Source organism: Rhinolophus ferrumequinum, chromosome 22, assembly GCF_004115265.2.
Source record: "Rhinolophus ferrumequinum isolate MPI-CBG mRhiFer1 chromosome 22, mRhiFer1_v1.p, whole genome shotgun sequence".
Lineage (NCBI taxonomy): Eukaryota > Metazoa > Chordata > Mammalia > Chiroptera > Rhinolophidae > Rhinolophus > Rhinolophus ferrumequinum.
This window is the reverse complement of record NC_046305.1, coordinates 50,741,658-50,768,859: the sequence shown is the minus strand read 5'-3', so window position 1 is coordinate 50,768,859 and position 27,202 is coordinate 50,741,658. Positions and strand designations below refer to the sequence as shown.

At 41.7% G+C, this 27,202-nt stretch overlaps 1 protein-coding gene across 3 annotated transcripts in view; it reads right to left on the bottom strand.

Moving 5' to 3' along the window:
* Positions 1–7,500: 7,500 nt before the first annotated feature.
* Positions 7,501–27,202, bottom strand: part of RPRD2 (regulation of nuclear pre-mRNA domain containing 2) — a 65,382-nt gene continuing 45,680 nt past the window's right edge. Inside the window, exons 5-11 of one of the 3 annotated variants that reach the window (XM_033092494.1) lie at positions 26,747–26,873; positions 25,206–25,381; positions 17,046–17,328; positions 15,491–15,751; positions 13,794–13,994; positions 9,457–10,638; positions 9,082–9,316 (exon numbers count right to left, since the gene is read on the bottom strand). In XM_033092494.1, coding sequence (XP_032948385.1) covers positions 9,228–9,316; positions 9,457–10,638; positions 13,794–13,994; positions 15,491–15,751; positions 17,046–17,328; positions 25,206–25,381; positions 26,747–26,873 — 2,319 coding nt within the window. In that variant the 3' untranslated portion in view covers positions 9,082–9,227. Of the gene's footprint in view, positions 10,639–13,793; positions 13,995–15,490; positions 15,752–17,045; positions 17,329–25,205; positions 25,382–26,746; positions 26,874–27,202 lie in introns of all 3 variants that reach the window. The other 2 variants (XM_033092493.1, XM_033092492.1) reach the window with 2 other exon arrangements.

Here is a 27,202-nt window from a genome sequence, read left to right as displayed (position 1 = left end):
AAAGAGGTCTACTTCCTATGCAAGACTTTTGCCTCTGGTTCCCATTTCAGCTCTCAACTTCCTTTACCCCTTCTCTTCCTTCTCCCTGCTGTATCTAGGACACAGGACTGAGTATATCGATGTATTTTACACAGTAAAAAAACAGAAACACGGGCAGATTTGTAGTCAAGTGTGAGGGGAAATGGACTTGGGGGCAGCTATGAGGTTCTCAGTAATTCCCATTAGTCCTCTCACCTGGGAGTAGGGATAGTTAGAGCTGGTTCTCAAGTTTCCAGTGGTGATGGAATTAAGGATTGTAGAGGAAGTGCTGTCAGAGAAAGCTGTTGAATCTAGGTTTCCAGAGGCCAGAGGTTCTGTCTGGGGAAGGCAGCAGTTGTGTCACAGGCACCACTTCTGGATCTTGGCTCCACCATCTGATATGTCAGATACCCTGAAATACAAAAAAAAAAAAAAGGACTGTGGAAGAGGAAGATTACGTGTGTGTGTGTGTGTGTGTGTGTGTGTGTGTGTAGTTGGGAAAAGGTAGTGAGAATTTTTAAATGGCATTCAAAAAATGTGACAACAGGTAGAACTTTTCCCGTGGCCCTGCACCAACAGGGACAGGGGAGTGTTACACTGCAGGCAACAAAATGGTAGGTGTTTAGTAAATAATTACCGAATTAAGAATGTACCAATCACTGTACTGACTTGAACTCCAAATGACACATATACTGACACACACATCATTCTGCCTTGTCCTTTCGTGCGGACAGTAGAGGGATGGTGGAGTAAGTAAGCGTCACTGTTACGGTGGCTCCCTGCACTCATCCCTCAGACATCTGCTGACTGTTCACTATGCGCAACGCAGAGCTGGGTGCTCAGGCAATGCTGATCAGTCAACTACTACATCATCACCCATATAGCTCGTGTTGCAGTGGAGGAAGGAATGCCAAGTGACCCATTCCTCCCCCCGTAGCAAGCAAACCAGCAGAGCAAGCTAGCTAAGGTCAATTCATCAGTAGCCAGTTCTACAACTTCTGACTCGTGCCTAGTATGTCTCCGCCTCAGGGAATGTTAACCCGTTAGTCTGCGCGGCAAACATCTATCCCTAAAACTGCTCTTACCTTCCACCCAGAACATCACCAAACACCTACTACGTGCTACGTGCTGTGCCTTTACTATCTTCTTTAATTCCCAGAATAACCCTGACAAGTAGAAGCTCTTCGTATGCTCCCTTTAAAACATGGAAAATGACCCTGAGAGAAGCTCCAATCCATCTGAATTCAGAACCTGTATATGCCGTGCTCCACTGCCTCTCAGACACGAGAAGAGTCGGCATGCATCATGTTTGGTAGCACAGCTCGCCTTTTCTGTCCAGGTACACTACTGGGAGCCTTTGGGGTACCAAAGGCCCTTAACATACGGTGAAGAGAGGGGTCCAATCAAAAGCCAGGAAAAGCGGTGTCTTACCAATTTTGTTCTACCAAATGAAATAATGCCAGATTTCACAGAAGTCTAGGGAAAAGGGAATTCTCAGTAAAGGGTATCCCAGACCCTTAGTCACGTTTTGGTAAATTCTCAGCTTTACTCCACTTTTAGAATAGACACCCTAAGTTAGGTAAAGCTTTGGTTGAGGTGGTATTATTTTTATAATCTTAAACTTTATGTAAGAATACTCTCCACGGAAGGCAAAGCACATTTTCCACTTGTCATCAGATCAACACATACCCCCAAATCAATCTTAGCTCTTAGAAGCAAAATTTCCCTGCATCAGAGGTAGAAAAGATACTGGAGGTAAGAGAAATTTAAGAAGGTAAAATATATCAAGTTTTATATCATTGCCACCAAGTGCTTGAGGCTCAAAGAACTAGCTAAGGGGCTAAAGATACAGCAGGTGGTGTGGGGAGATTAGGGTTACAATTTTTTCCCCTTAATAATAAAGATCTGGGATGGGGCCAAGCTTTTCTTTAACACTGCTTTAAGATGCCACAAAAAGAGGAAAAATCCAGCCAAATTTGCCAAGTAAATAAGGAGGGGGAAATTTTCTATCAGGAGCAGGGGGATAAGTTGAACTTGGCTTTGAAAACAAAGCCTTGGGCTCACCTAAAATCTCTAGTAAGATTTCCCTTCCCCGACATCTCCTGAGTCTGTAGAACAGAAACAAGGGCAGAGCCTTCTCTATCCCCACCTTTTAAACATCCCTGGTTTGTCAGGTCAAGGCCAAGGGAAAAAAAACAGGGAAGTCTCCCAAATGCAGGAGCCAGTGCAGGGATGTCAACTTAGGTTCGAAGCTGAAGTAAAAAACAAAGGAAAGGGCAAAGTATTCTGCTAGGTCCTAGATACATCTATAGAAGGCAATATACAACTAAGGCCAACTATCCGGTAACAAAGATTTCAAATGAATCCTTTAATCATCTCTACTGCCCTGGCAATGACTGGCTACCCAGAAGGTAGGGGACCTTACGTGCTGTCATGCAGTTGCAAAGGATTCCTAGCCAGGGGCAGTCGACACAAAAGGAACTGCACGTTGCCCCTGTCTTCTTTCTACCCATTCCAGTGGAATTACCCCAAGAAAAATGCATGAAGTTGCAAGTCCTCTTCTTTCTTTTCTACAAATTACGTGGCAAAGAACTTGAATAATTCTCAGAAATAAGGGGCTACAACCGGGATGAGAAAGGAAGTTGCTGGCGCATCTCATGTGCTATGAATCCCAACACGTCCAGTGTGGACTGGTTTAGCCAACACCCTTTTGAGTCAAACACAAAAAACTGCAGCCTGTACTTGTTTGTTGGCATTGCTCACTGGCCCCTCCATGCACAGCTGTGTTCTCAACTTTGGACTCTTGCCACAGTGAGAACAAAGGGAAAGGACAGAAGAAAAAAAAAAAAACCATAAGGTAACTGCAATATCAATTTCTAAATACATCTCAGTCTTCTTTTCCCCTTCCCCTCAAACTTGTAACTAAGCATTCAAGGTTTCTCCTGTTCTCCCCCAGCAGTCGGTCAGGAATAATTGGATGGTTTTACACTGCACTTGCTCTTTTCCTTTGAAGCCTGTGCGCCTCTATTTCTAGGTGGGGCGGGGGGGGGGGGAGACAGGATGTTTACTTAAGAAGCGGTATCTTCCTTATATCCTCCTTGTAGCTTTGTCTATGCAGCCTCAGTGAGTTATTACTCAGCAATTGTGAGCAACAGCTGACCGGACTCGCCCACCCAGTTACTCATAAACAAGTATGAGGAACACCCCAATATCCTACACTCATTCAGATAGTTTGTTACTGTGTCTACCTACATGAGGGGGTAACTCACTCATCCCTCCTATACCAGATCAGCTTACAGTTAAAACAATTTAGGGGAGAGGAGACATTTTCAACACGTCCAGAGAGGCCAGTGAGGAAGTCTCAACATTTGCTTCCTTGGAGGTGGAGACAAGAAATCAGGTGGGCAAGTCAAGGTCCCATGATGGGACCAGGAAGGCAAGGTGAGCCTGATTCCAGAAGCAGCCAGTTCAGCGGTACACCCTACCTGCTGGGTGGGTTCCCAGGCCGATGCTATTTCTGAAGTGTCTGCTGACATGTGTGAAGTGACACGTAATCAAGGCTGCTATTCAGAGCCTCTACCCTGCCAGTGACCCAGGCCTGATCTGGAAGTCGTGACTCTCTCTACTCTTAAAGCCAACAATGCATTTATTAAAACGCACTGAACTATGAAAAAGGGATGGGGAAGGGTGTGTGGCTTCCGTATGAGACCGCCAATTTGCAGCGAGAAGGGGAGATGTGGGCGAAGAGTTGGCCAGGACCCGTCACCACCACCCCGATTTCTATGCTTGCTTTAAAAATGCTTCTTCGCTCAGTTGCACAACTTTTGGAAGGCACACACAAAAACTATCCATACAGTATCCCCCTTCATTCCCTCCACTCCGACCATCTCTGATCTCACCCCACCCATCATTCATCCCTTTCCAAAACTGCGTTACACAAAGGATCAAACAAAACCTGCGAGGCCACGGAGATCCTAGTGCCTTCAGTGACACCGAGTGCAGAAGTCAAAGGCGACAGCTGGACAAGATCCATGTGACAGGGGAAGAGTGAACCACACAACAAAGGAAACCACACTTTATTAAACTGGAAAACAAAACCATAATACTGGGACAAACAGACTTGGGAAAAAAAAAAAGGAATGGCCGGAAGAGAGGAAAGTGCAAGTGGTCACAAGGGAAGGACGAGATGGGTGGTCTGCGATTATCTGTGTGCGCGCCTCGGAAATGTGCGGACAGACCCACCACCCACTCTGAGACCAAAAGCCAATCCAATCATATCTTCAGAGAGATATCCAGGCTTTTCTTTCTGCATTCTGTAGCTCGTGTCACCTTCAGCCCTGAACAGTCACGTAGGGTCTTTGCTGGAGAAAAATGTTGGTTTTCCAAACACAAAACGGCAGTTTCAGCTCCTGGAGGTTTCCTCCTACTTCACTCACCAGAGAAACCAGGGGCCCCTGGTTAAAGCCCCAAATCTCAAAGAAAAATGTCAAACCTTTAGAACTAGTTATTTTATTAAATGATATTAATACACATTTCAAAAGGATTTCATTGTTGTTGCCTCTAAAGCATGTACTTGTTTTGTTTTCCACACTGAACACGTGAGAGTATCAATCCAACATGTCTAATTTTAATCATAACAGGCACCCCCGATTCAAAAAAGGGGGGAGGGGAGGAAAAAGGGAGGGGGAAAGCAGTAATTTACAGCGGCTTCAAAACAATAACAGCTGAAGCTTCAATTCTGCACGAACCAGTAACTTCAGGATAGTGAATATTCTGCAGTTAAGGAGGTTTAGCATATTCACATTATCTAGATAGGTTTGCGGTACCATATATATCACAGACATTGTATTCCCGGGACCGGAAAGGATCACCCTGCCTGGAATCAAACCAAATCCTCCTTGCTCTGGGAGGGCAGAAGCAAGCAGGGAGAGCTTTCATTCGAGCTGACTGAAGAGCAAACGCTTCCGAAATACCGAAGGACTCTATTTCTGATGCTGTCACTGAGTTTTAAGGTACCAGTGTATTCGCGACCCCCACCGGTTCTCTGTCTGTGATTTTACAGTGAGCACCAAGGACCTCAGTTAACTTCGCATATACTTTCATGAATCATGTCCTTGCCAAGACACACTATGTTATGCTTTCTTTAAAAAATATCTTGTTTATTTTTGAAACTCAGATTGAAATACAAAAGTCAGAGCATGGGCACCGAGTTTTAAATCACAGACACAGAAAGAATAAAACCCCTTTGTTTCATGTTATGAATGCCAGAATTGTCTTTTTTTGTTTCGCTATATCACATATATACATTGTCTTCATTTACTGCTGTAGACAGATTTCCTTAAAGTTAACAGCTGACAGTCACAAACAAATCCTCACTTCCACCCCGAAACAAGCGCACTGAGGATTTTGTGGCTTAAAAAACAAAACTCCCACAAAAATACCCAACCCTTAAAAAAAGTCCATCTTTTAAACTGTACAACAAGGTCTTCCTTTCATGTATTAGCGATCATGCTTTCGAGGACAATTACCTTGCCCCAACATTCAAGAAGCCACTTTCCTGACATCCCCACATTTTCTGATAAAATCAAATGGTCAGAGAGCCTTTTCAAGTAAACACTACTTTTAGCTTAAACAAGAGCAGCAGAAAGAATTCACATTCTTTTATTCTAGAATGAAAAACATCCCACCTAATTTCTGCAACAAAAAAAAATAACTCTCCCCCCACCCCCTGCCTAGACCCAGTCTCTTCTCCTTTTCCCTAAACAAATGTCTTAGGACTCAAGGTAACTATGCTGTTTCTTTGCTTTGCTACACTATGTACCCTATCCCACCTACAAGGCCATGGTAGGTATCATGCATTTGTGTGGGGAGAGCTACAGGGTAGAGGCTTGAGAGAGTCAAAGAAAGAACAGTTAACAGGCTTAGGACCAGAAATGCATTAGGGAGACGAATGACTTGCAGCATCCTAACCACAGAACACATGTCAAGCCCAAATAAATAACATGGAATAAATTACACGGAACTCCCAAACTATGACGCATACCTGGCTGATGCTGATCTTTATCTGAAAAGCAAGTTTATTCTGAGACAAAGAATCACCTTCGGTCACTACACTGGCCATGCCCCCCAACTTCACTGTCACTGCAGGAACCCAAAGCAACCCCACACTTCCTCTGGTTAGTTTTACATCCGACTAACTTGGGAGAAAATAGGCAACTTACCAGGATTCACTAAAAAAACAACGCAGACTGTTTTACTTACTAGCAGGAGATTACCAGTGTGTACCTTGGGGTAAGACACTAAATAACAAAAAACAGCAGTAAAACATTTGCTTTTCGGTGTCCCTAGATATAAAGATATAAACACTCCAAGTGCGGTGATTGTCTTTTTCCCAGTACTAGTTGCAGAAATACAAATAGGAAGCCTTTCAATTCAGGGAAAAGAACGGAACTTCTCTGTTGTGTGAAATGACTAAGGGCAGAAACGGTCTTATTTCCTGGTGGGAGCGGGAGGTGAGGATTCTTGACATGTGACAGGCTGCTCTCTGCAGAGTGGGGTACATTTGCATTTACCAGGTGCTCCTGTTTCTCTGTAATGACAGTGACATCCACCTGCTACTCAGACACATCTGAAGAGGTTATCATGTAAAGAAAGACGCTGCTGAACCGCCCCCCCCCTTGAAATACCAAGAATATGGGTGAATACCGGGCAGGACAAGGCGAAAGGGAAGAGAGAAGACAAATATTCCCTTTTCCTAATAGTTAACGTTGCTGAAAACCACCACCAAGTATCACTTACGTCAGGGAGGCACCCGTGGTAACAATGCCTACTTATATTAAAAGATACAGGGGTAATACTGCAGTTGCACCTTTGTAACAACTGTCAACTGTAGTGATGTGCTGCACAAAGTAGAAGTGAAAACTGAGGGAGAAAAAGAAAAGCCAAGCAAGAAAAGCAGGAAGCAAGAGCTCGGTTGGGTGATGCTACCTCAAGAAAGTTTATGAAGGATGAGCAGGTCACTTCACACCGCTAAGGGTTCCTGTCTCTAACTCTCCCCATTGTAGTTACTCCTTATTTTAACCTCCCAATTACATCCAGCTCCCTGGTCTTTCATTCCAGGGATAAAAGGGGAACATTTTTTACTAGGACAGAATGAGGTTTGAATCTCCTCAAAGTTACCACCTCACAGTACTTTAGCACAGGCTTTTGAAAGAGAGATTTTAGGAGCAACTCGGTAAAGAACTTAACTTCAACATGCATTTCGAAACAAAACAAAACAAAACAGCTTGACAGGTCCAAGGTCTCCCACATTTCCTCTCCGGCAATGTCTCTTGGCTGTCAGCAGGGAGCACACAGGGAAGGGAGCCAAGCTTGTTTGTCACAGCTGTTAACTCAGCTGGAGAGAGAAGGGGAGCGGAACCCCTCCACTGACTACTGATAAGCCAAGCCCAAAATAACACCCCAACATTGCACATGTTATGATCTGTACTGACGGAAGTTTTATTTCAAATGTAATAATACTCTTCAGGAGATGGGTAAAGTAAGATTTGTTTTCTTCCCCGCCCGTCAAACCCCCAGCCAAAGGAAGTGGCTTTGGTTGTGTTTCTTTGCCTGCCCCCCACCCCCTTTAAAATACAAACAACTTGGGGAAGGTAGTTAAGTGCACTGGGAGGGAGGCCTGGATGAAATAGTGAAATGTAAGCATATACGACTTTTTACTTTGGAAGGGAGGCCCTTTGTCATAGTAAAAAAAAAATCAAAGGAGGGAAACAAATAAAAACAACAATCAACCAAACTCCTACTTCCATTGCTCTCTAGACTGTTCAAAATGCCTTGCCCTTGGTTTCCATCAGTACCTGGGAGGGAAGAATGGGCGTTTTGGTGCAAAGAACGGAGGGCCCCTAATGAAAGGGGGCCGGGGTCTCTTTAAACTGTGGAACGGGTCTCTGCCGAGAAAAGGCTCCCTAGGCCGAAAGTCTGGCCGGGGATTCCGCAAAATCATACCACTCCGGTTGATGGCGTCTCTGTGTGAGGGACCCAAGGGCAGGCCACTGCTGCTGCTGCTGCCTCCCCCACCTCCTCCTCCATGGGCTGGACCCAGGTGCTCCAGGGAATGGGAGGGTAGGCTCAGGCTCTCTCGTACACGGCTAAGGCCAGGGCCGTTGAGGTCCCGTTGGGCGGGGCCCCCATGGTCCCTGGGTCCTGGGAGCACCCCAAAATGATCAGCCAGGGTCCCTGGAAGAAGGGAACTATGGTCCTTGGGAAACACTGCCACTGCCCCTGCCACTCCATGCTCTGCCAGTGGTGGGGCTGGGAAGGGTACGACCCCAGAGTGGTCAACTGGGGGAGGAGGAGGTGGAGTAGAAAAGGGGACACCACTCCCACCACTGCTGCTATGTTCCCCCGGGGGTGGAGGAGGGGGAGGGGTGGGGAAAGGAACTCCGCTGTGCTCTCCAGGAGGGGGTGGGGCAGCATGGGCCAAGGCTGCCTCCTTGGTGAAGGGGTTCGAAAGATCCACAGAGGGTAGATGCGTGGGTGCATCTCGCGAGAAGATACCACCGTGATCCTTAGGAGGGGCAGGTGGGGCAGATGACGGCCCCACTGGCTCTCTCTGGAAGGGTGCCCCGTGTTCCAAGGGGGACGGGGGGAGGTGATGCTCAAATGTTGAGTTGAAACTGTTGGAACGAAAGCTGCCGACACTTTCCTGAAATTGGGGTGCCCGTTCCTTGTATGGTGCTGCTTTAAAGCCAGTGAGGCCTCCGCTGCCCCCACCCCCAAGGGAGGCCAACTCAGAGGCACTTGAGGGGCCATTGTCAAAAGAGCTGCCTGAGGCACTCAGATCAAACCAACCCACCCGTGAAGCCTCACGCCCGTGTCCTCTGTTTCCCTTCCCAGGAACTCGGATGGACTCTACAGTCTGTATCGGCTCCCCAGACATTCTCCTATTGGCTGCGTTATGGTACCCCAAGGTTTCTATCGGCGCCCCTTTCTCTTCGGTGCTGTCAGGCAAGTCTAAGCAGGAGGAGGACACGCGCGTTTCTATGCGGAAGTGCTCTTCTTGTTGCTGCTGCTCAGCAGCGGGCAGGCTGGGCTGGGTGAGGCTTGACAGGCTGACACCATCGCTGGGAGCGCTTTTGCTGGGGGCCTGGCCAAAATGCTTATTATCATCGGAGGGCTTTCGCGAGGCGTTTTTAAGCATATTCTTAAACTCAATGGTCGAAGTGGTGGAAATGGTGGCGGCCAGGACTTTCTCCACGCCTGATGTGGGTGGGTGGCCCGTGGGGGCAGCAAGGGTGTTCTGCGGAGAGAAAAGGGAACGATGTGGGACTGGGTGAGGAGAGTCTGGGTACTGCTTCTGTGGCAAACTGAGGTGCCCAGTGGTAGGCTGAGACAGGCTATTGTGGTTGGAGTCGGGGGTGAAAAAGGAATCGCTCTTACTCGGTGACGGGGACCGGTTAGACCCAGGTTCATTCCCTCTGATGTTGAAGGCACCAAAGAGCCCAGGGGACGAGGACAGCCGGCCGCAGTTCTCACTAGAGTCCAGAAGAGCCCTGACAGATGGAGGAAAAGCAGACTTGACCCCAAATTCTTGGGCCCTGTGGCTGTAACTGGACAGGATTGGCTGGTACTCCGTGGTATCAGAAAGCTTGCTTGATTTCAGGATAGACTTGGCTGGTTTCTTCTCGAGGTTCATCATGGCAGAGGGTGGAGGCCCGGAATACTCAAAATCTCGGTAATCCTCATCTTCCTGGAAAGAAGTATCTGGATAGAACTTTTCCTGTGAAGAGTCCATCAGGGAAGATGGTCTCTCCATTCCATCCGAAGGCTGCTTATAGGGCGATTCACTGCCCAGGCCAAAGGGTCGATATGTGGAGACAGAGTTGGCGAGCTCCCGCGGGTAGCTTTCCTCTCTCCCGGGTGGTGGTGACCGCGTACTGCTGGGCGTCGAGGAACCCGGGCTAATGATCTTAGAAAGCAGGGACATGGTGTCCACACTGCTGGATGTGGGCTTGTCCATCATCTCATCCTGGGTGGGCGTCCCACTGCGCTCATCCCGCACAGGGGTTCCATCGATATTGTCGATGGACGTGCTAGTCGGGCCACGCTGGAAGTCCGGGGGATGGCTTTCTGCTGGGGCGCTGGATCCCAAACTGCTCAGGATGGGGATGTTTAGGTTTAAGCCGCTGAAACCAGGATTACCCTTTAAGAAGTTGTGGATTTTCATTTCCAGGCTCGGGGAGGTGGACTCGGACTCCAGCTTTGGCTTGGAGATCTCTGAAGACTGGCACATGGTGACCTCAGAAGGCGGGGCAGCAGGGCTGGCATTGTGGGCACCTGTGAACCCCAGAGAGTTGGACGGGAGCTTGAAAGTGGTGCTTGGGAGCCCTGGGCTTTGCCCAATTGAGGCCTTGCTGGCTGGCGATGAAGAGACTTCGGATGTTGATGAACTAGGAGAATAGTTGAAGCTTTTGGGAATAAAGGATTGGGTATTGGAGGGCACATTTCTTCCTTTTATGCTGGAGACTGTGGTGTTGGCTGGGGAAGCTGAAGTGCTCTGGGACGTGGCTTCGCTGGCTGGAACTGGGTTCCCAGTAACACTCTGAAGCAAAGATGACAGGCCTGTGGAAACAAGGATTAGATGAGTTAAAAAGAACTCCCTGCCTCATAATAAAAACAATTGAGGCCAATAGGATATTGTCATTCATTCCAGTGGGAACCAGACATTAAAATATGAGGCCAAAGGGAATCCAGAGCAGACAAGCAACGGCTCAATGTCATAGAAAACACTGGACCTATTTGTTAGTATAAAGAGAGCAAATCACTGAAAAGTGTCCAGTACAATCATGAAATGAGTCCAACACAGCATAAAAGGCAATCGGAAGGGGGAGATTTTAGTGTCAGAATCATTCACAGTTTAAACAAGACAAAGCAGGAAGAGAAATGAAGCAAAATCACTCTTAAAATAACACGTTAAGCCAGTATTTCTTAATGTTTGATCTGTGGAACTGCTTCTCTAAATACAAATATTCTGCCTTACCCTTCCTTTCCAACCACAATTGTCTCTAGTAAGTTAATGTACACTATTATTCTCAAGTGAGAGATAGCACATGCAAATTGCAGCCATTTATTTGAACAGGACACTTTTTCCAAGATCTCTCGCTAGACTGGTGTTACCTCTGGGGAAACAATGCTCTCAGCTATCATTTTTGGTTGTAAAATGTAGCAATAAAAAACATACAAACACACGCCACAAAGACTTACAAAATTAGACCACTGGGTGCACTGATCCTCTCATAAGAAAACACACAATTCCTATCTTCTGGCTTGGAAAACTCAAGGATTATTGCTCTACCCAGGATGACTCTGGTAAGAGTCAATCCTACTCACTGACAGACAAAACCTTCTCAGGAGCACTGAGAAGGAATTCTTTGCTGAATTCCACCAAAGCAAACTGTGCCTGTAGAAAATTTTTTAGAAAAACACTTGACAAAAAGGTAAGAGAAGGTCCTATAAATTCAATAGTATTTTGGAAAATTTACCCAATTTCTGGTCATAAATGAAAATTTGTGTACACTTCGCCCAAATTTATAGCTTTTAGCCATATGCTAAAACTGCTCCTTCAAAATGATATGGTGAAAGAAAATATTTCATATAACAGCTCAATTAATGTTTCTTCAAAATTTAAATTTTAACGTATATTTGCTAAGAGGTGTAAGGTCTGAAGAGTTTTAAGGCTCCATCCTTGTAACATTTTTAACTTCTAAATAATGGTGCATGGTTTGTATTGTTATCCAATATTCAATAATACCCAAATAACTGAAATATCATTTATTTCAGTTCTCCTGAAAAAAAAAATCCATGTTTCATTTCCAAAAAGTTCCCTAGCTATGTAATTTTCCCCCTTCTAACGGTATGATTTAATTCTTAGTAGTGACTGTTCTTACCCAAACCGGAAGTCCTCAGGCACTAGAATGTGATATATGACAATGTCATATGATTTAAAAGATATTTCAGCGTATCTTTCAGCTATTGTGGGATAAATTCTTCAAAAGACCATGCTGTTAAGAAAGCTACTACTCAGATTTCTGGTGACAGGTGGCACAGTCTTGTGCTACTACATACTACTTTTCTCCATACCCTTTGCCCACTCAGGTTGTTCTTTTGTTTTGAAAATCTGTCAGTAAGGGCTGTAGGTGACACAATCAGAGGAAAAGTTCTAAGAGATTTACTTTACAGTCTTTGAAGAAATACATGTATTTAAGTTGCTGGGCACAGTCTTTTAAAAGTCAAGGAGAATTCCACTTTCTGTAAGGAAATGAAAGGTGATGAACTAATCCGTTAGCCCACAAAGGCTGTTTTCTGGGGTTCCCACTTCTCATTTTGTCAGCGCACACACCTAGTTTTGTTCAAATTTTGCCTGACGACAAAGTCCACGTGATAGTGTTGTAACAATCTGCGGAAAGGAAAAGCTGCTTCTTTGAGATATAAGTCTTGTATCCAGGTAAGAAGCTACAACAGAAGTGAGCTTAAGGTTTTCACTCTAACTATAGGACTAAAAGGGAGAAATCACAAACACGCCAATCTCTCAAGCTAACCATCCCTGAAATCAGTAGCATAAGATGGGCTGTTGTATTATCATTCTTTATTGCTGGTGCCAACACATGGGGGCTGTGGATTAGTATTTAATAGTATTTAGTTCTATTAACAGAATTCTCCTGTATCTTAAGACAGAGTTCACTAAAACACAATGCTTGGCTGAACCACCTACAGAACAGTTTAGGAAGTAGGAAAATTAACAGATACCTGTACTGCTCCATATTCATATAAACCTCAGCACTACTGACACTTGGGGCTGAAAATTCCTTATTGTGGCGGCCGTCCTGTGCATTGGAGGATGTTTAGCGGCAACCCTGGTCTCCACCCACTAGATGCAGTAGCACTCCAGTTGTGACAAAAAATGTCTTCATAGACATTGTCAAATCGCCCCTGGAGGCTCCTGGTCGAGAACCTGACATTGAGTAAATCACTATATTAAAGATACTGTTCTGGTATTTGTAATTCATTGCATAATTTTATTGAGATGCTGAAAATAAAAAGCTGTATTGGTATCTGGAAGGTCTGAGAACAGAGAGCAGGTTAAGTTTTATTACAAAATGTTAGAAGCAGTTTTAGGCATAAAAGAGATAACTAGTGAAGTTGAATAGAGAGGTTAAAATATGGTAGAGATTATACGTAGGCAAAAAGAAAACAGACCTACTATGTTACCACAGAGGCCCTTATAAAACACGAGGACGTAAAAAATGAGCCAATCATATCTCATAAGGTATTGATCGTAGACTGATCTTTCTTACTGCCTTTAGCTTCAGTTAACATTAAAATACATAAACCTCAACATACACTGACCTGTGCTAAGAGCTGGGACAAATGCAGCCCCTCGGGGGGTCATGGAGCAGGAGAAAGAACACTGGACTCTAGTCAAGAAACCTGGTTTTAGTCTCTGGTCATCAGTGACCTTGAGCAGGTCACACCACCTCACTGAGCCTTCGTTTCCTCACCTGAACAGGAGAGGATTACACTAGATGATTTTTAAAGTCTCTTTCAGCTTTGACATTTTGTGATTCTAGAAATGTCAGCTCGGAGATGATACATATAAATAGAATAATGAATTCACTGTATTGTACATTTTGTGGCTTTGGATTCCTCAGACACGGAACGCAGGTTTGAGCCAGAGACAAACACTCATCCTTCCAGTCCCTTGGGTACATGTCCGTTACCTTGCAGGGCAGGGGCTGACTGTGTCTGGGTTTTGGAAAGAGCAGACAGAATGCTTTCTGGGGTGATCTCCACCTTCGAGAGGATGTTTGCCAGAGGATTGTGTGATGCTGTCGTGGCAGGTGCAGGTGTTTTCAGGCCACTGGAGAGACTTCCGGGACTTGCGGGCGTTCCTGGAGAAGGTCTTGATGCAGGACTGACCCCTGGTGGCAGAAAGATTAATTTAAGAAAATGCAATTCAAAATGACCTTTAAATCCGTACTTTCCACTCCAACGAGTATGCTATGTTTAACGGGAATTATTCTGTGACTGATTCACAAATGGTCCATATCATCATTTGTACAAAGACACAAATTTGAAAATTAGATTAAGATTTGCTCCCGTCTAGTTGGAACACTCCTAAAATAAACACCTATGAAGTTTTTTTTTTCATATGTATTCCATTAGTTTTGACAGCTCCAATAGAAATAGACTAAGGGACCCATTTCTTCTCTCACAAATGAAACCTACACCTTGGAGTCTTGCGGGTGCTCCATAAATACTACTGGCGGATTATAATGAGAAGAGCCACCGCAATAGTGGAACTCAGCCATTGCATAAGTCTGTGATTAGTGAGTTCTGTGCTTTTCAAATGGCCTATAAAATGAGATTATATAAGCAACCTCCTTTACAGTTTTACATTTTAAAACACTGGATTGATTTTTAACATAGGGAAAATGTATATAAAAACAAACTAATTTTTATTTTTTTTAATGATCAAAAATGTGAACAGGTATTTCATAAAGAAAAATAAATGATAAGCAAATGAAAAATACTTTAATCAAAGGAATGCAAATTAAAACAAACAATTTTTTAAGACTGAGTTTGACAAAGATTAAAATCACACAAAATAGTTTGGAGAAGCTGAGGAACTGACGGGAACTTTCATATAGTACTTGGAATTACAAACAGTTTTTGGAGATCTTTTAGTTATAACATGAAAAGACTTAAAAAACCTACATGCTAATTTTTTTGTCTTTATCTTTTAGAAATTATATTTAAGTATTCATGAAGAAATGAAATAACTGGGATTTTCTTCAAAATAATCGGGACTGGGTAGGCCAGGTGTTTATACAGTTGAAGATGAGTGATGAGTACATGGAGCTGCTGTTTAGCATTTTCATTAAAATTTCCATTAAAAAAAAAAGCCCTATTTACTCATCAACACTTATAGGAAGAGTTGTGCATAAAATTTTATCATCAAGGTTGCTCATTATTCTTTTTAACAGTGAAAAATTGGAAACAAACAAAAAGTTGGAAACACAATGTATGCCTAATAATAAAAAGGTCTGTATTTAGCTATAGGTTGTATTTAGTATCATCGAATGATATACAGCTAAATTTTAAACTGCTGCTTTTAACACAGTATATGCAATATGCTTGAATTATTGCAAGAAAAATTATTACAAATATTTTAATCTCCCAAAACATTCATCTATAAATACACTGGTAAGGTTAGACACAGTGGTTTCCTTTGGGGTAGGATTATAGGTATTTATTTTATTTTCTTATTTACTAATTTTCCTATAATGACTAAGTATTGGTTTTTTTAATTAAAACTATTACTTTTAATTTTAAAAAGTAAACCAAAAAACCAGACTGACGGTTCAATAAGAAAGCTGGAAGTCAGCCTTTTGTCTTTCTTCCTGGGCTCACTTACCAGTATTTTTCATGACTGATGTCAGGCTGCTAAGGATGGAACTGATTTTGGCCAGATCCACATTAGCCAGGTTTGGCAAAGCCAGTGCTGGAGAAGGGGCCAGAAGAGAAGTAGTCACAGGCTTTGGAAGAGGCGGGGTTGCTGCCACGGTCACAGGCACTGGGGTACACGAAGACGCCTTTGGGGTACTTTCCGTTGGCTTTGTAGGTACAGAAGTGGAAACAGCTGACTTCTCCACAGGTTTTTCCTTCCTGTCCTCTACTATTTAAACAAAGAAAACAGATATTATTGCGTCCTACTACTTTCCAGACTCTGCTTCCAGTATGCAATGATATGCCCTAATATTTCCTGATTTGGGAGTAAAAACCACTATGCTTTAGAGAAAACCACTCAGTTCATGACTTTTTAAAAAGTCATACTCTTTATAATCTATGATCCTTCCTGACTCCAACACCTGCTTAAAATCCATTTCCCAAATTCATCTTTTATCTTACCTTTCAATGACTTCTTTGCATCTTCTCAGTATCTGTGTATTAAATTTGTGCATTTCTGGAAGCACGTTATTATTTGGTACACATTTGTGTTCTGGCTTTTGGTAATGACACTTATGTCATAAATTGTCCTGTTTTTTTACTTTTTCATTAACCTGAGAGCTTTCTTTCTTTTTTATTTTTATTTTAAGTGTGTTTTTCCAGGACCCATCAGCTCCAAGTCAAGTAGTCGTTTCAATCTCAGCTCCAAGTCAAGTAGTCGTTTCAATCTAGTTGTGGAGGCGCAGCTCACAGTGGCTCAGGTGGGGATCGAACAGGCAACTTTGTTGTTAAGAGCACCATGCTCTAACCAACTAAGCTAACCGGATGCCCCGAAACTGAAATGTTTTAACTCTTGATGTCTTTTAATACTTAAAAGGCTATGCATAATACTGTATGCATAGTGCATTAAATTCAACAGAAGTCGAACTCCCTAATAATTATAAAAGCAGGGGAACGTCAGAGAAACACTTCACCAGTTCAGGTTAATTTTGAAAGTATAACTAATAACCTGTGGCTTTGGAATCGTGAAGGTCAAGAGTGACAGAGAATAAGGAATTCCAGCGTAAGTGCCCCTCCCCCTAGAGCAATGCTGCTCAACAGAGATATAATTCAAGCCACATATATAAGTGTACATTTTCTGGTAGCCCCATTACAAAATTTAATTTTAATAATATGTTTTATCTCAATATAACTAATGAGATACTTTCCCTCTTTTTTGGGGTATTGAGTTTCTGGAATCCAGTGTGAATTTTATAATTCGAGCCCATCTCACGTTGGACAAGCCGTATTTCAGGTGCTCAGTAGTCACATGTAGCTCAGAGGCTACCATATTGAACAACACAGATCTTGAGCAATGATTCTTAGGCCACGTGGCTGACCAAATCCTGACTGCTTTACAGACAATAACGCTACCTTGGTGTCTGAACTATCCTTTAACACTCGCCTGTGATAGATTCATTGCTAGAAAGTACAGCAGGTAAGAGATAAGGAACCATTTGTCTGCTAATCACATAAGGACATACCAATGATTTTTGACCCATCATCTTCCACATCTGAGAGTTCCATGTCTTCCACATCACGATTATCGGTTGCAGGCTCAGGTGTAGCAGATTTCTCACTCTCTGCGGCTGGCGAATGGGATTCCTCACCTCCCATTCCTTGAAAAGGAGACTCAGAACCAGTTGGGGAGGGAGCATCCATGCTTGGAGAAGGGACTGGTGATTCTTCTGGATCCGGAAGGGTTGACTTCAATTGATCCAGCTTTTTCTTTAAATTGTTCACTCGATTAGCAAAGGTTTTGTATGCCTAAAAGAGAAAAAAACGTTATTCCTCTGAGAAAAGGACCAAGAAGTTACGTTCTGACTTTGATCAAATTTCCTCATTATTACTAACTAAATCACTGGTATAAAAAAAGAAAATATCATCATCTGTCAAGCCTGGGGTTGTTTCCAATCTCTACTTATTGTATTCCCTAAGTGAATATCACCATCCACGCAGGTGTCTGAGTTAGAAACCTAGAGGTTATATCTGTAATTCATTCTCCCTTGCTTTTTTCTATCCATCTAATCAACCAATATACTTGAAAGGCTAAGATTCTGATGAAAGAGGAAGGACAGAACTGGCTCAACAATATGCTATTGTTTTTTCCCTCAGGATAGTTGCTGAATTCTGAAGCAGCTTAGGAGGGAATGAAGAAGCCAAGAAGCAAGCCTCCGAAAAACAAAGTGGAGCTGAATGCAGTCAGATGATACAGAGGAGACAAGGATTAGAGTTCAAATTGTGCCATGGAGAAGGGGCCCGCGCAACCATTCTAGGCTCTTAGTCGTCCCAGAAGCTGGATGAACCAGAGGAAGACAAAGCCTTGCCAAACATTCAGCCTTACGTCAGTTCAGGTTCAATTTGATCAATATGATCGGCTCTCACAATATCTGTTCAGCAAAGGAAAGGGTGAATCCTTCCTAGAGGAAGAGAAATCACCCGAAGACGCTGTCAAAATTGTCATGTACAGTGTTTGGAGTTCAATAACAACGCAGGAGGCATGCTAAGAGGGAGGACCAAATGACCGAAGAGTAGAAACAGAACAGGGGAAGCCAAGACTGGAATTATCTGACAAAAACCAAATAGTTATGTTTTATATATTCAAGAAATTAGACAAAAATCTTTCCTTCTTCCCTTCTTGATCAATTCGGCCCAACACTCATTAGCTGGAGCTAATGGGGAAGCATCCATAGCCTAGAGTAAGAAAACGGAGCCCAAATGGGGTGAGGAAAATGGCTGCATGGGAGAAAGGAACTGCATGGGGGACGGAAGCCTAAGCAAGATGAAGGGAAAGGCCAGAGGCGAGTGGGGAGAGAAGTGCTGGGAGACTGGCTACATGCAGGGAGGGGCTTGACCATGTAAGTGATTACGTAGAAGACAAGGGGAGCAAGGTTTTACACCGACAGAAAAGCATTTACACGTGTGGGAAGGAAGAAAACTAGAACAAACCTGTGGTGTTGGACTGGGATTGGTGACAATAGCATGAACTCCTGGTTTTCAACAAACGAGTATACAGATATAGAAATCAATATAGATGCAAATGTGTGTGTACATAGTTATATGTACATACATACAAACATAAATTCCTCACTCTGTACACTGGTACAGTCTGGCAGCAGTGATATCCCAACAGTAATGAGTATACCTAGTACTCAAACCTTGGTTTCTACATATGCTTCTTCACTAAAAGGAACCAAGGCTCCTTGGAGAAATGACTGATTCCAGGGCTGAGTGGGAAAGTACAAGATGAGTCTGGAACACTGTTCCACAAGTAAGGAAATGCTCAAAAATGATGGGGACATGTCAAAAGAACAAAGAAAGCAGCTTGAAAGGAGCTCTCACTGGCCAAATGTGGGAAAATTTGAACATCAAAATAAGTATCGGTAGTAATGAATTAAAACAATGAATAAATAGGACTCTATGAGTCCATGATGATATAAATAAATGAATAAATTGTAAGTTTAATGAGAAACATTTACATAGTTTCGAAACACTTCTGCATAAAACACTTACTGATCATTGTATTACTTTCCTAGGGTTGTGGTGATAAAGTACCACAAATGGGTGGCTTAAAACAACAGTAATTTACTGTCTCATAGTTCTGGAAGCTAGAAGTTCAAAATCAAGGCATGAGCAGGCAGAAGCTCCCTCTGAGACTGGGCAGAATCCTTCCTTGCCTTCTCCTGACTTCTGGTGGTGGCCTTGGCCCTTGGCTTTCTTTGGCTTGCCACTGCATCGCTACAATATGTCTCATTTGTCACATGATGTTCTCAGTTGTCATGTGTGTATCCAAAATTTCCTTCTTCGTATGAGGACATCAGTTACACCCGAATGACCTCATCTTAACTTGATTATATGTGCAAAGACCCTATTTCCAAGGAAGGTGACACTCACATGTACTAGCAGTCATAGTGTCAACATATCTTTTTGGGGTACACAATTCAACTCCAAGCAATTACAAGGGAAAACTTTTCAATGGACAAGCCTAGACAATGCCACATTACTAAAAGATATCAAAGGCAATATTACAGGTAGGAAAACAAATCAAACTTGTGTGCTAACTGAAAGAATAAAATAAGAACAAAACAGGATCACTTCTGTGATATTCCTACTAACGATGCATACGCTCAATCACAAAGAAATATCACAGAAATCCAAATCAGGGGACACTATACAAAATATTTGACTTTGAATACATTCAGGTCATGAAACTCAAGGAAAAGCCTGAAGAATTATTCCCAATCAAAGGAAAATAAAGAGAAATGCAATAAATGCAAATTGTGACTCTGAGCTGGATCTTTTGCTATTAAAAAGTGGTCAATCTGAACAGGGTCTGAGGATTACATTATAATAGTGTGCCAATGTACTGATTAATTTCCTGATTAAATAGCTATACCACCTTATGGTTATGAAGGAGAATAAAATTGGCAGGAAACACACATGAAAATATATGAGGATAATGGGGTTTTAGCAACTTATTTTCAAATGATTCAGGAAAAAAGATCTTCATTATGTACATAAGACATTTCTTTAAGGTTGAGATTGTTTCCAAATAAAAAAATAAGACAAAAAAAAAAAAGAGCAGCAAAGATGAAAAACAAAAATAGATCCACAGAATTTTTTACCAGATAATTGAATTCTTTCTAAAAAAGAATCAAATGGCAATTCTAGAACTGAAAAATCAATAACCAAAATTAATAGATGGGCTTAACAGTAGATAAAGATTCTGTAGAAGAGAGAATTAATGAATTAGAAGACTGGTTAATAGAAAATACCTAGAAAGAAGCACTGAGATTAAAAGGATAGAAAATACAAAAAGGAACATAAAAAAAGGCATCTGGAATACAGTAATGAGACCTAATATACATATTAATAGAGTTCCAGGAAGAAAGGAAAGAGAATGGAATAGAAACAATTCTTGAAGCGGTAATAACTAAGAATTTCCTAAAATTCATGAAAACCATCCTGCCATTTGTTATGGGTTGAATTGTGTCCTCCCCCCACCCCGCCCCCCAAATCGTATGTTGAAGTCCTAACCCTGTACCTCAGAATGTGACCTTATTTGGAGATACAGTTTTTTCAGAAGTAATCAAGTTGAAATGAGGTCATTAGGACAGGCTAATCCAGTATGACTGGTATTATAAAAAGGGGACATTTGGACACAGAGACACACACAGAGGGAAGACAATGTGAGGAAACCTGGGAGAAAACAACCGTGAAAAGTCAAAGAGAGAAGCCAGGAACAGAACCTTCCCTCACAGTCCCAGAAAAAAATCAACCATGCTGACACCTTGATTCTGACACTCCTAGCGTCCAGAAGTAGAGACAATAAATTAACGTTGTTTAAGCCACTCAATCTGAGGTATTTTGTTATAGTAGCCCTAACAAACAAATAACACCACTGATTTTAAAAGTTCTGCAAACGCCAAACCAGATGAATATGACGACCACACCCAGGCACAGCATTGTATAACTACTGAAAACCAGCGACAGAGAGAAAAATTACTTGTCTCCCTGCCCCTCATAGTCTCTTATTTGCCATTCTGCTGTCTTGATTCTGAAATGTAAATGTGATCACGTCACTAGCAAAACTGAAATCCTAAAACTGCCTCCTACCACTTTGAGAATCTTGTTCCTGACTGTTCAGTTTTATTTATCACGTTCTCATACACACCCAGCAATAAGAAACTGTTCTCAGGTCCACCAATTTTGCCACGCTCTCTTATGTGCCCTCTCTTATATGCTCTTCAGAGACAATGGGCTTTCATTTATCGATTTACTGCAATTTCAGCTCCTTTGGGAAACTCCTTTTTATCCACACCACTCCCAAACTACGTTGAAGTATCTATTCAATCTGTTCTCAGAGTACCCTCTAGTTACCTCTATTATAGCATATAACATTTATCACACAGAATTGCAATTTTGTGTTTCACTCTATTTTTTCCATCAGATCAAAGACTTCTATGAGAGTAGTGTCTCTTTCCTCTGTATTGCACAATGCTTGGCACAGAATCAGTGCTCAATAAACGCTTGCTGAATAAACCTCTCCGAGCCATTTGTTGAGGAGCCTCCAGAGCAGACTAAATGATTTTATATAAATGAGGGGCTAGGAATTACAGGTCACTCTTCAAAATGATAAAATGGTGTTTTGGGTCAAAGTGATGAACTCACCATTCCCATTCATGCTTTCTACCTTCTGAGACTCCTATAAAATAATAAAGGGATACAAAGGTATAAACCAACAATAAGAAGCATCTTTGAGAAAAAGGTTTCTATAGATTCTTAGAAGGCAGAAAGTGAATGGAAGACATGAGACGTGATGAGGCAGGGTGGAGGAAAATGAGGTTAGGAGTATGAGAAAGGGAGCGACACCTGGGAGAGGTGATCTGTCTGCAGAATCCCTGAGAAGCTTTGATCCAGAAAATGATGAGTGTAAAAGGGTGGCGTTGGGAAGTGGGGTTGAAATCAGGACAATTAATTAAAAGTGGGAGTACCAATCACTCGATACAACCCCCTCTGCAACCTTCATACTTGGTGGCCAAGGCCCTAAGTCCCAGGCAAAAAATATGAGTTCTTCTCTAAAGAGGCAAAATAGCCTGGCAAAAAGCCTCCAGCCTTCTGGCATTTAGGGCTCTTCCTGCCCTCCTAGCCAGCTCCTCACTACACAGACGCGAATGGTTAAACCCAAGGAGCCGATAATTCCTACCCATGGATAGAGACTCCCCAATCAACTTTTTCATACTTCATTCTTCAATATGAATGGACAAAGAGATACCTGAGTTTTTGATGCAAGTCAAAATTATAAAAGAGAAAGACCAAGGAGGAAAATTAAAAAAAGACTCTAGAGGGAAATAAGACAATTCAGGAAAGAGAAAAAGCTTTTGTTATCTTCAGAGACCCTAGATATTCATAAAATCAGAAAGGGTTGCTGTAAAAAAAAAATGGAACAGAGAATAAAAAAGAATTCTTAGAAACTTAAAATGTGAGTGTCAAGTATAAAAATACGAAAAGATGAAGCTGGAAGATAAAGTTGAAATCTTCGACAAAGCAGAACAAAAAGATCAAGATTGAGAAAACACGGCACACACAGAGGATCAATCTAGAACAGGGGTGTCCAAACTGCGGCCCGCGCGCGGGGCAACTGCGGCCCGTAATCCATTGTTAATTGGCCTGCCGCAAATTCCAAAAATATATTTAGTTTACTTAAATAAACCAGGTGAGGCAATACATACTTCACCTCGAGTGAGTGGCCCGGCTGTTTGTGTATTTTACCGCATATGGCCGGCCCTTGGTGAAAACCGTTGAAAAAAGTTTGGACACCCCTGCTCTAGAAGGTCTAACATCTGATGAATCAATGTTCCAGAAAGAGAAAGTAAAGAAAATGGAGAGAAAGAAATTATCCTAGAGTCAAAGAATACCAATCTTTAGACTGAAAGAGCACCCCAAGTAATCGATAATGAATGAAAAACAAAATCTTACACCAGGTGCATCATTGGAAGAATCTCAGAACACCACGGATAAAGTCCCTAAAAGCTTCCAGACAAAAAAAAAAAAACACACAGTCATCTACAAAGGATCTTGCAAAGACTTCCTATCGACAATGAAGTGATGTCTTCTAAACTGTGGAGTGAAATACTTTCCACCCAGCCAAAAATATCAAAGTATATGTGAAAAAAAGAAAGACCTTTTTAGATAAGGACTCAGAAAATTTCTCTCTTGAAAACCCCTTTTTGGGGAAATTAATTGAGGATGTGCTCCAGCGAAATGAGAGGTACCAAGAAAAGAAAACACGGAATCTGAAAAATAGAGGGCTCCTCTAAGAACAGCAGTAAAGAGAAGTCTTAGGATAGAATCTAAGACATAAAACTGAAGCAGGAGAAAGGAAGTTTGGGCAGGGAGGCCACTGGGAAAAACGTAGGTTCAGAATATCTGATGTGATAAGAGAATTGGGAGGTGGGGCCTATGAGAAGGCAAACAATGCAAGAAAAAAAGAAATTCTAGGGACAAAAACCCTAACATCTATTAACATAATCACAGTTACCATAAGACCTCGCAGTGAACAATGTTTATATCATTAGAATGTAGGCTTTCTTTAATTTCAACCTTTACAGCAAGTAAGACAAATATGATTACAGAATGGAATGTATTATCGTTAACCTTAACAAAATAAAAGTATATAGTTCACTGAAGTTGGAAAACGGCTCGATGAAAACTAATGGGAAAATATAGGGATGTTAATATCCTCTCTTACAAAATGGGGCGAGTCTAGAGGTAGCGGTCAAAAACAGTACAGTTGACCCTTGAACAACACAGGTCCACTTATACGTGATTTTTTTTCAGTAAATATACAATCAGCCAGCCCTCTGTATCCCTGGATTTTACACCGGCAGATTCAAACAACCACGGCTCAAAAACAGTTATTTTCAATCTGCAGATGAGTAGGGCTGACAGTATGCATTATTTTGTGCCATTTTACATATGGGACTTGAGCACTGCAAATTCTGGTATCTGCAGGGGGTTCTGGAACCAATCCCTAGTGGGTACTGAGGAGTGACTGCATGGTAGTTAAGTCTGGGGGGAAGTCAAAAGTTATATGCAGAGTTTTGACTACACAGGGAGTGGGGTCAGCACCCCTAAACCTCACATTGTTCAAGGTTCAACTATACTTCAACTTGCAAAGGTAAGCCACAGATTTAAAAGTTATATAATAATATTATGAAAAAGGAGATGACAGAAATGTATAAGCTAAATCCTCATTTGTCATATCAAGAAGTTAATATTTATTAAATAGGACAAACCGACAAAGAACAATATGGGCATATTATTTAGAAATATGGAGGCAAATGCCAGAAAAAAAACACACAGCTAAATGAGTTAAAAAGGAACTGCGCCGAGGAAGTGGGACTGGTGGGATCTACAATACCATGTGCTTTTACGATCATATATAGTGATTAAAACTTAAAAAAAAATTATGTAAGTATATGCAGAGGCCATTTGACAAATGTCTAATTATCAACTCCTCTTCCACTGGAGATGGGGACAAAGAGGGCCCTTAATTCAGTCCACTTACATGAAATTTAGTAACAGAATGTTTCTATCGAGTTTTTCTGTTTTTTTAACAAAAGGTACACATACTTCAGCCTGATTTTATATCCTGTAACAGTACCTCCCTGAAATGCTAAGACCTTGAGGCATAACAATCAGGGCAGGCATGAGCTTCAGCGTCTGAAAGACCCAGGTTTTCATTTAGACTCCACCACTTGTTAGCCATACACAGAGGGTGTCAAAAAAATGTACACACATTTTAAGAAAGGAAAGAACTGTCTTAAAATTGTAATACACAATATATACCGAACACAAAAGATGAATACAAGTCACGGTTGACTTTTGCAATTACAAGAGGTGCTCAAAGTGGTTCCTATCAGCAAATTTTAAGACAGTTTTTTTCTTTCTTAAAACATGTATACATTTTTTGGGGCATCCTCTGTATATTACCTGCACAAGGTTACCGGCCTTCTTCAAAAGGAACTTCTTAATCTGTGAACTGAAGGCAATACTGCTTATCCTCACAGAATTAGATAACAGAGAGAACAGTCACTGACACGTAGTAAGCAATCCATATAAGAGCTTTAATTACTACTTACATTGGCCACCACTTTTACTTCTTTGTACTGTGCTTCATAGAAAATTCCAGCATTTTCCAGTGCTTCTGTTAGTGAGGGCCCATTTTTCACCTGCTTATCTAATCCATTCACAAATTCCTCCAGCTTGGCGCTCGCCTCTTCAAATTCTTTGGAGAACTTCTTCCCACCTGTCTTATCTAAAATAATAGAGGAAGTATTCATTTCAGGATAAAAAAAGTATAATCTTTTGAAGAAAACCCCAATCTAGGTGATCTGTGAACCTGTTCTTGCTGCCTTAGTGTGTAATAATCTTAGTCTCATAGTTTCACCTTTAAAAACCTTCTCCAAATCACAGGTTCACAGTAATTATTAAAATAACTGTAAATCTGTAAGTTAAACAAGAGGGCATCATGAAGGTACGTGTAATTAAGGTAAACAAAAGAAAGTCCAACTAAAAGAAAATTTGCCTATTAGTTTTTTTCACAAACTTGACGCCACACTGCTACTTAGAAATAATGGATGAGGCTGGATTCTGTTCACTTCTACCATTAACTTTTACCCTACGGAATGTAGAAGATAGGCTCTCAGATGAGAAAACTTGGGCTCAGAAAAGATAAATGACTTCTGTGTGAATCACACTAAAAATTCATCTTCCCTATCAGTAAAAGACCCCTGATAATTTCATATCAGAAGAGTACAAAATATGAATTATGCTTTGTAACAACAGTGACATTACAAACTACTACTTATGTTCCTAAGTATACTTCTTTCTCATGACTGTTGCAATATGGCTTTAGATAACGGTACAAATTTTGGCTTTGGCTCTTACCAGCTGGGTAACTGAGATAAACTACTCATCTCCTTATGAAGCCCTGGATTTCTCATGTCCAAAACGGAGGATTTTACTATGCTTCTGGGTTGTTGTGTAGATTAAATTAGGTAACAAGTTAAATTTAAAGCATGGTGCAAGCCAAGAATAGATACCAAAATGAATATCTAGTAGCCATTTACTTGTTATTTCAAAAGTATTTATGAAAAGCCTATTACGTACTAAGCACTGCTCTAGGCGCTGGATATAGCAGTGAACAAATAAGGATAATTTCTACATCCATGAGATTTATATTCTAATTCATTATTAATATGATTAGTCCTTGTAATTTACAATGTAAGAAAAAGAGAGCAACCTACTAGATTTTATGAGGCAATACAGTAACCTCATGAAAGAACATACCCGAACCACTGAACCACACACATGAAATACAGCTGTCTATATGTAAGCCAATACATCAAGAAAGCACCAGAAGTGATGAAAATGGCAGAAGTTCTTGGGGTGTTTTAAATTTCTTTTTCTCCAGCTTTGTGGAGATGTAACCCGCATGTACCACTGTGCCAGTCTAAGGGGCACAGCGTGAAGGGCAGGACTCCACTTAAGAAATCCTGGGAACGCCAACCTGCTCTCTACAACCTAAGGTTCTCTTCCTGGGGAAGCCAGTCTCATCATTAGAAAGACAAACCTGGAAAGAAAATCTGAGTTATTCTAGGTAAAAGGACGTACAAATTACCTTTTAAGCATTTGAGAGTTTCTGTACTGCACACATCCACCCTCATAGTCGACAGCTGCTTTTCCTTCAATTCGATCTGATCTTCTGAGCGCTTGTACAGCAACAGCTCTTCAATGAGCGCCTGAGACTGAACACAGAGCAGAGTCCAACTGTACTTACGAGATTGACTTATTTATCTTTCCCCATTAAAACCTAATAAAACCCCAAGAGCGAAAAACCCTTCACATTTCCTCATAGTCAGAGATGGCGATGTCAATTCTCATGTCAAAACCCTATTTTTAGTCATATGCTTTAAAAGATCCTTTTCCTTAGTTATTCTGATCTAATTTATGGCTATAGAGTTAAGACTAAAACAAAGGTCTACTTATATCTTCTTTACATTTCAATTATATAAATAGTCTTATTATGTTAATTCTAAGCAAATTCTAAGTTAGTAGAGCTTCACAGAAAGATGAA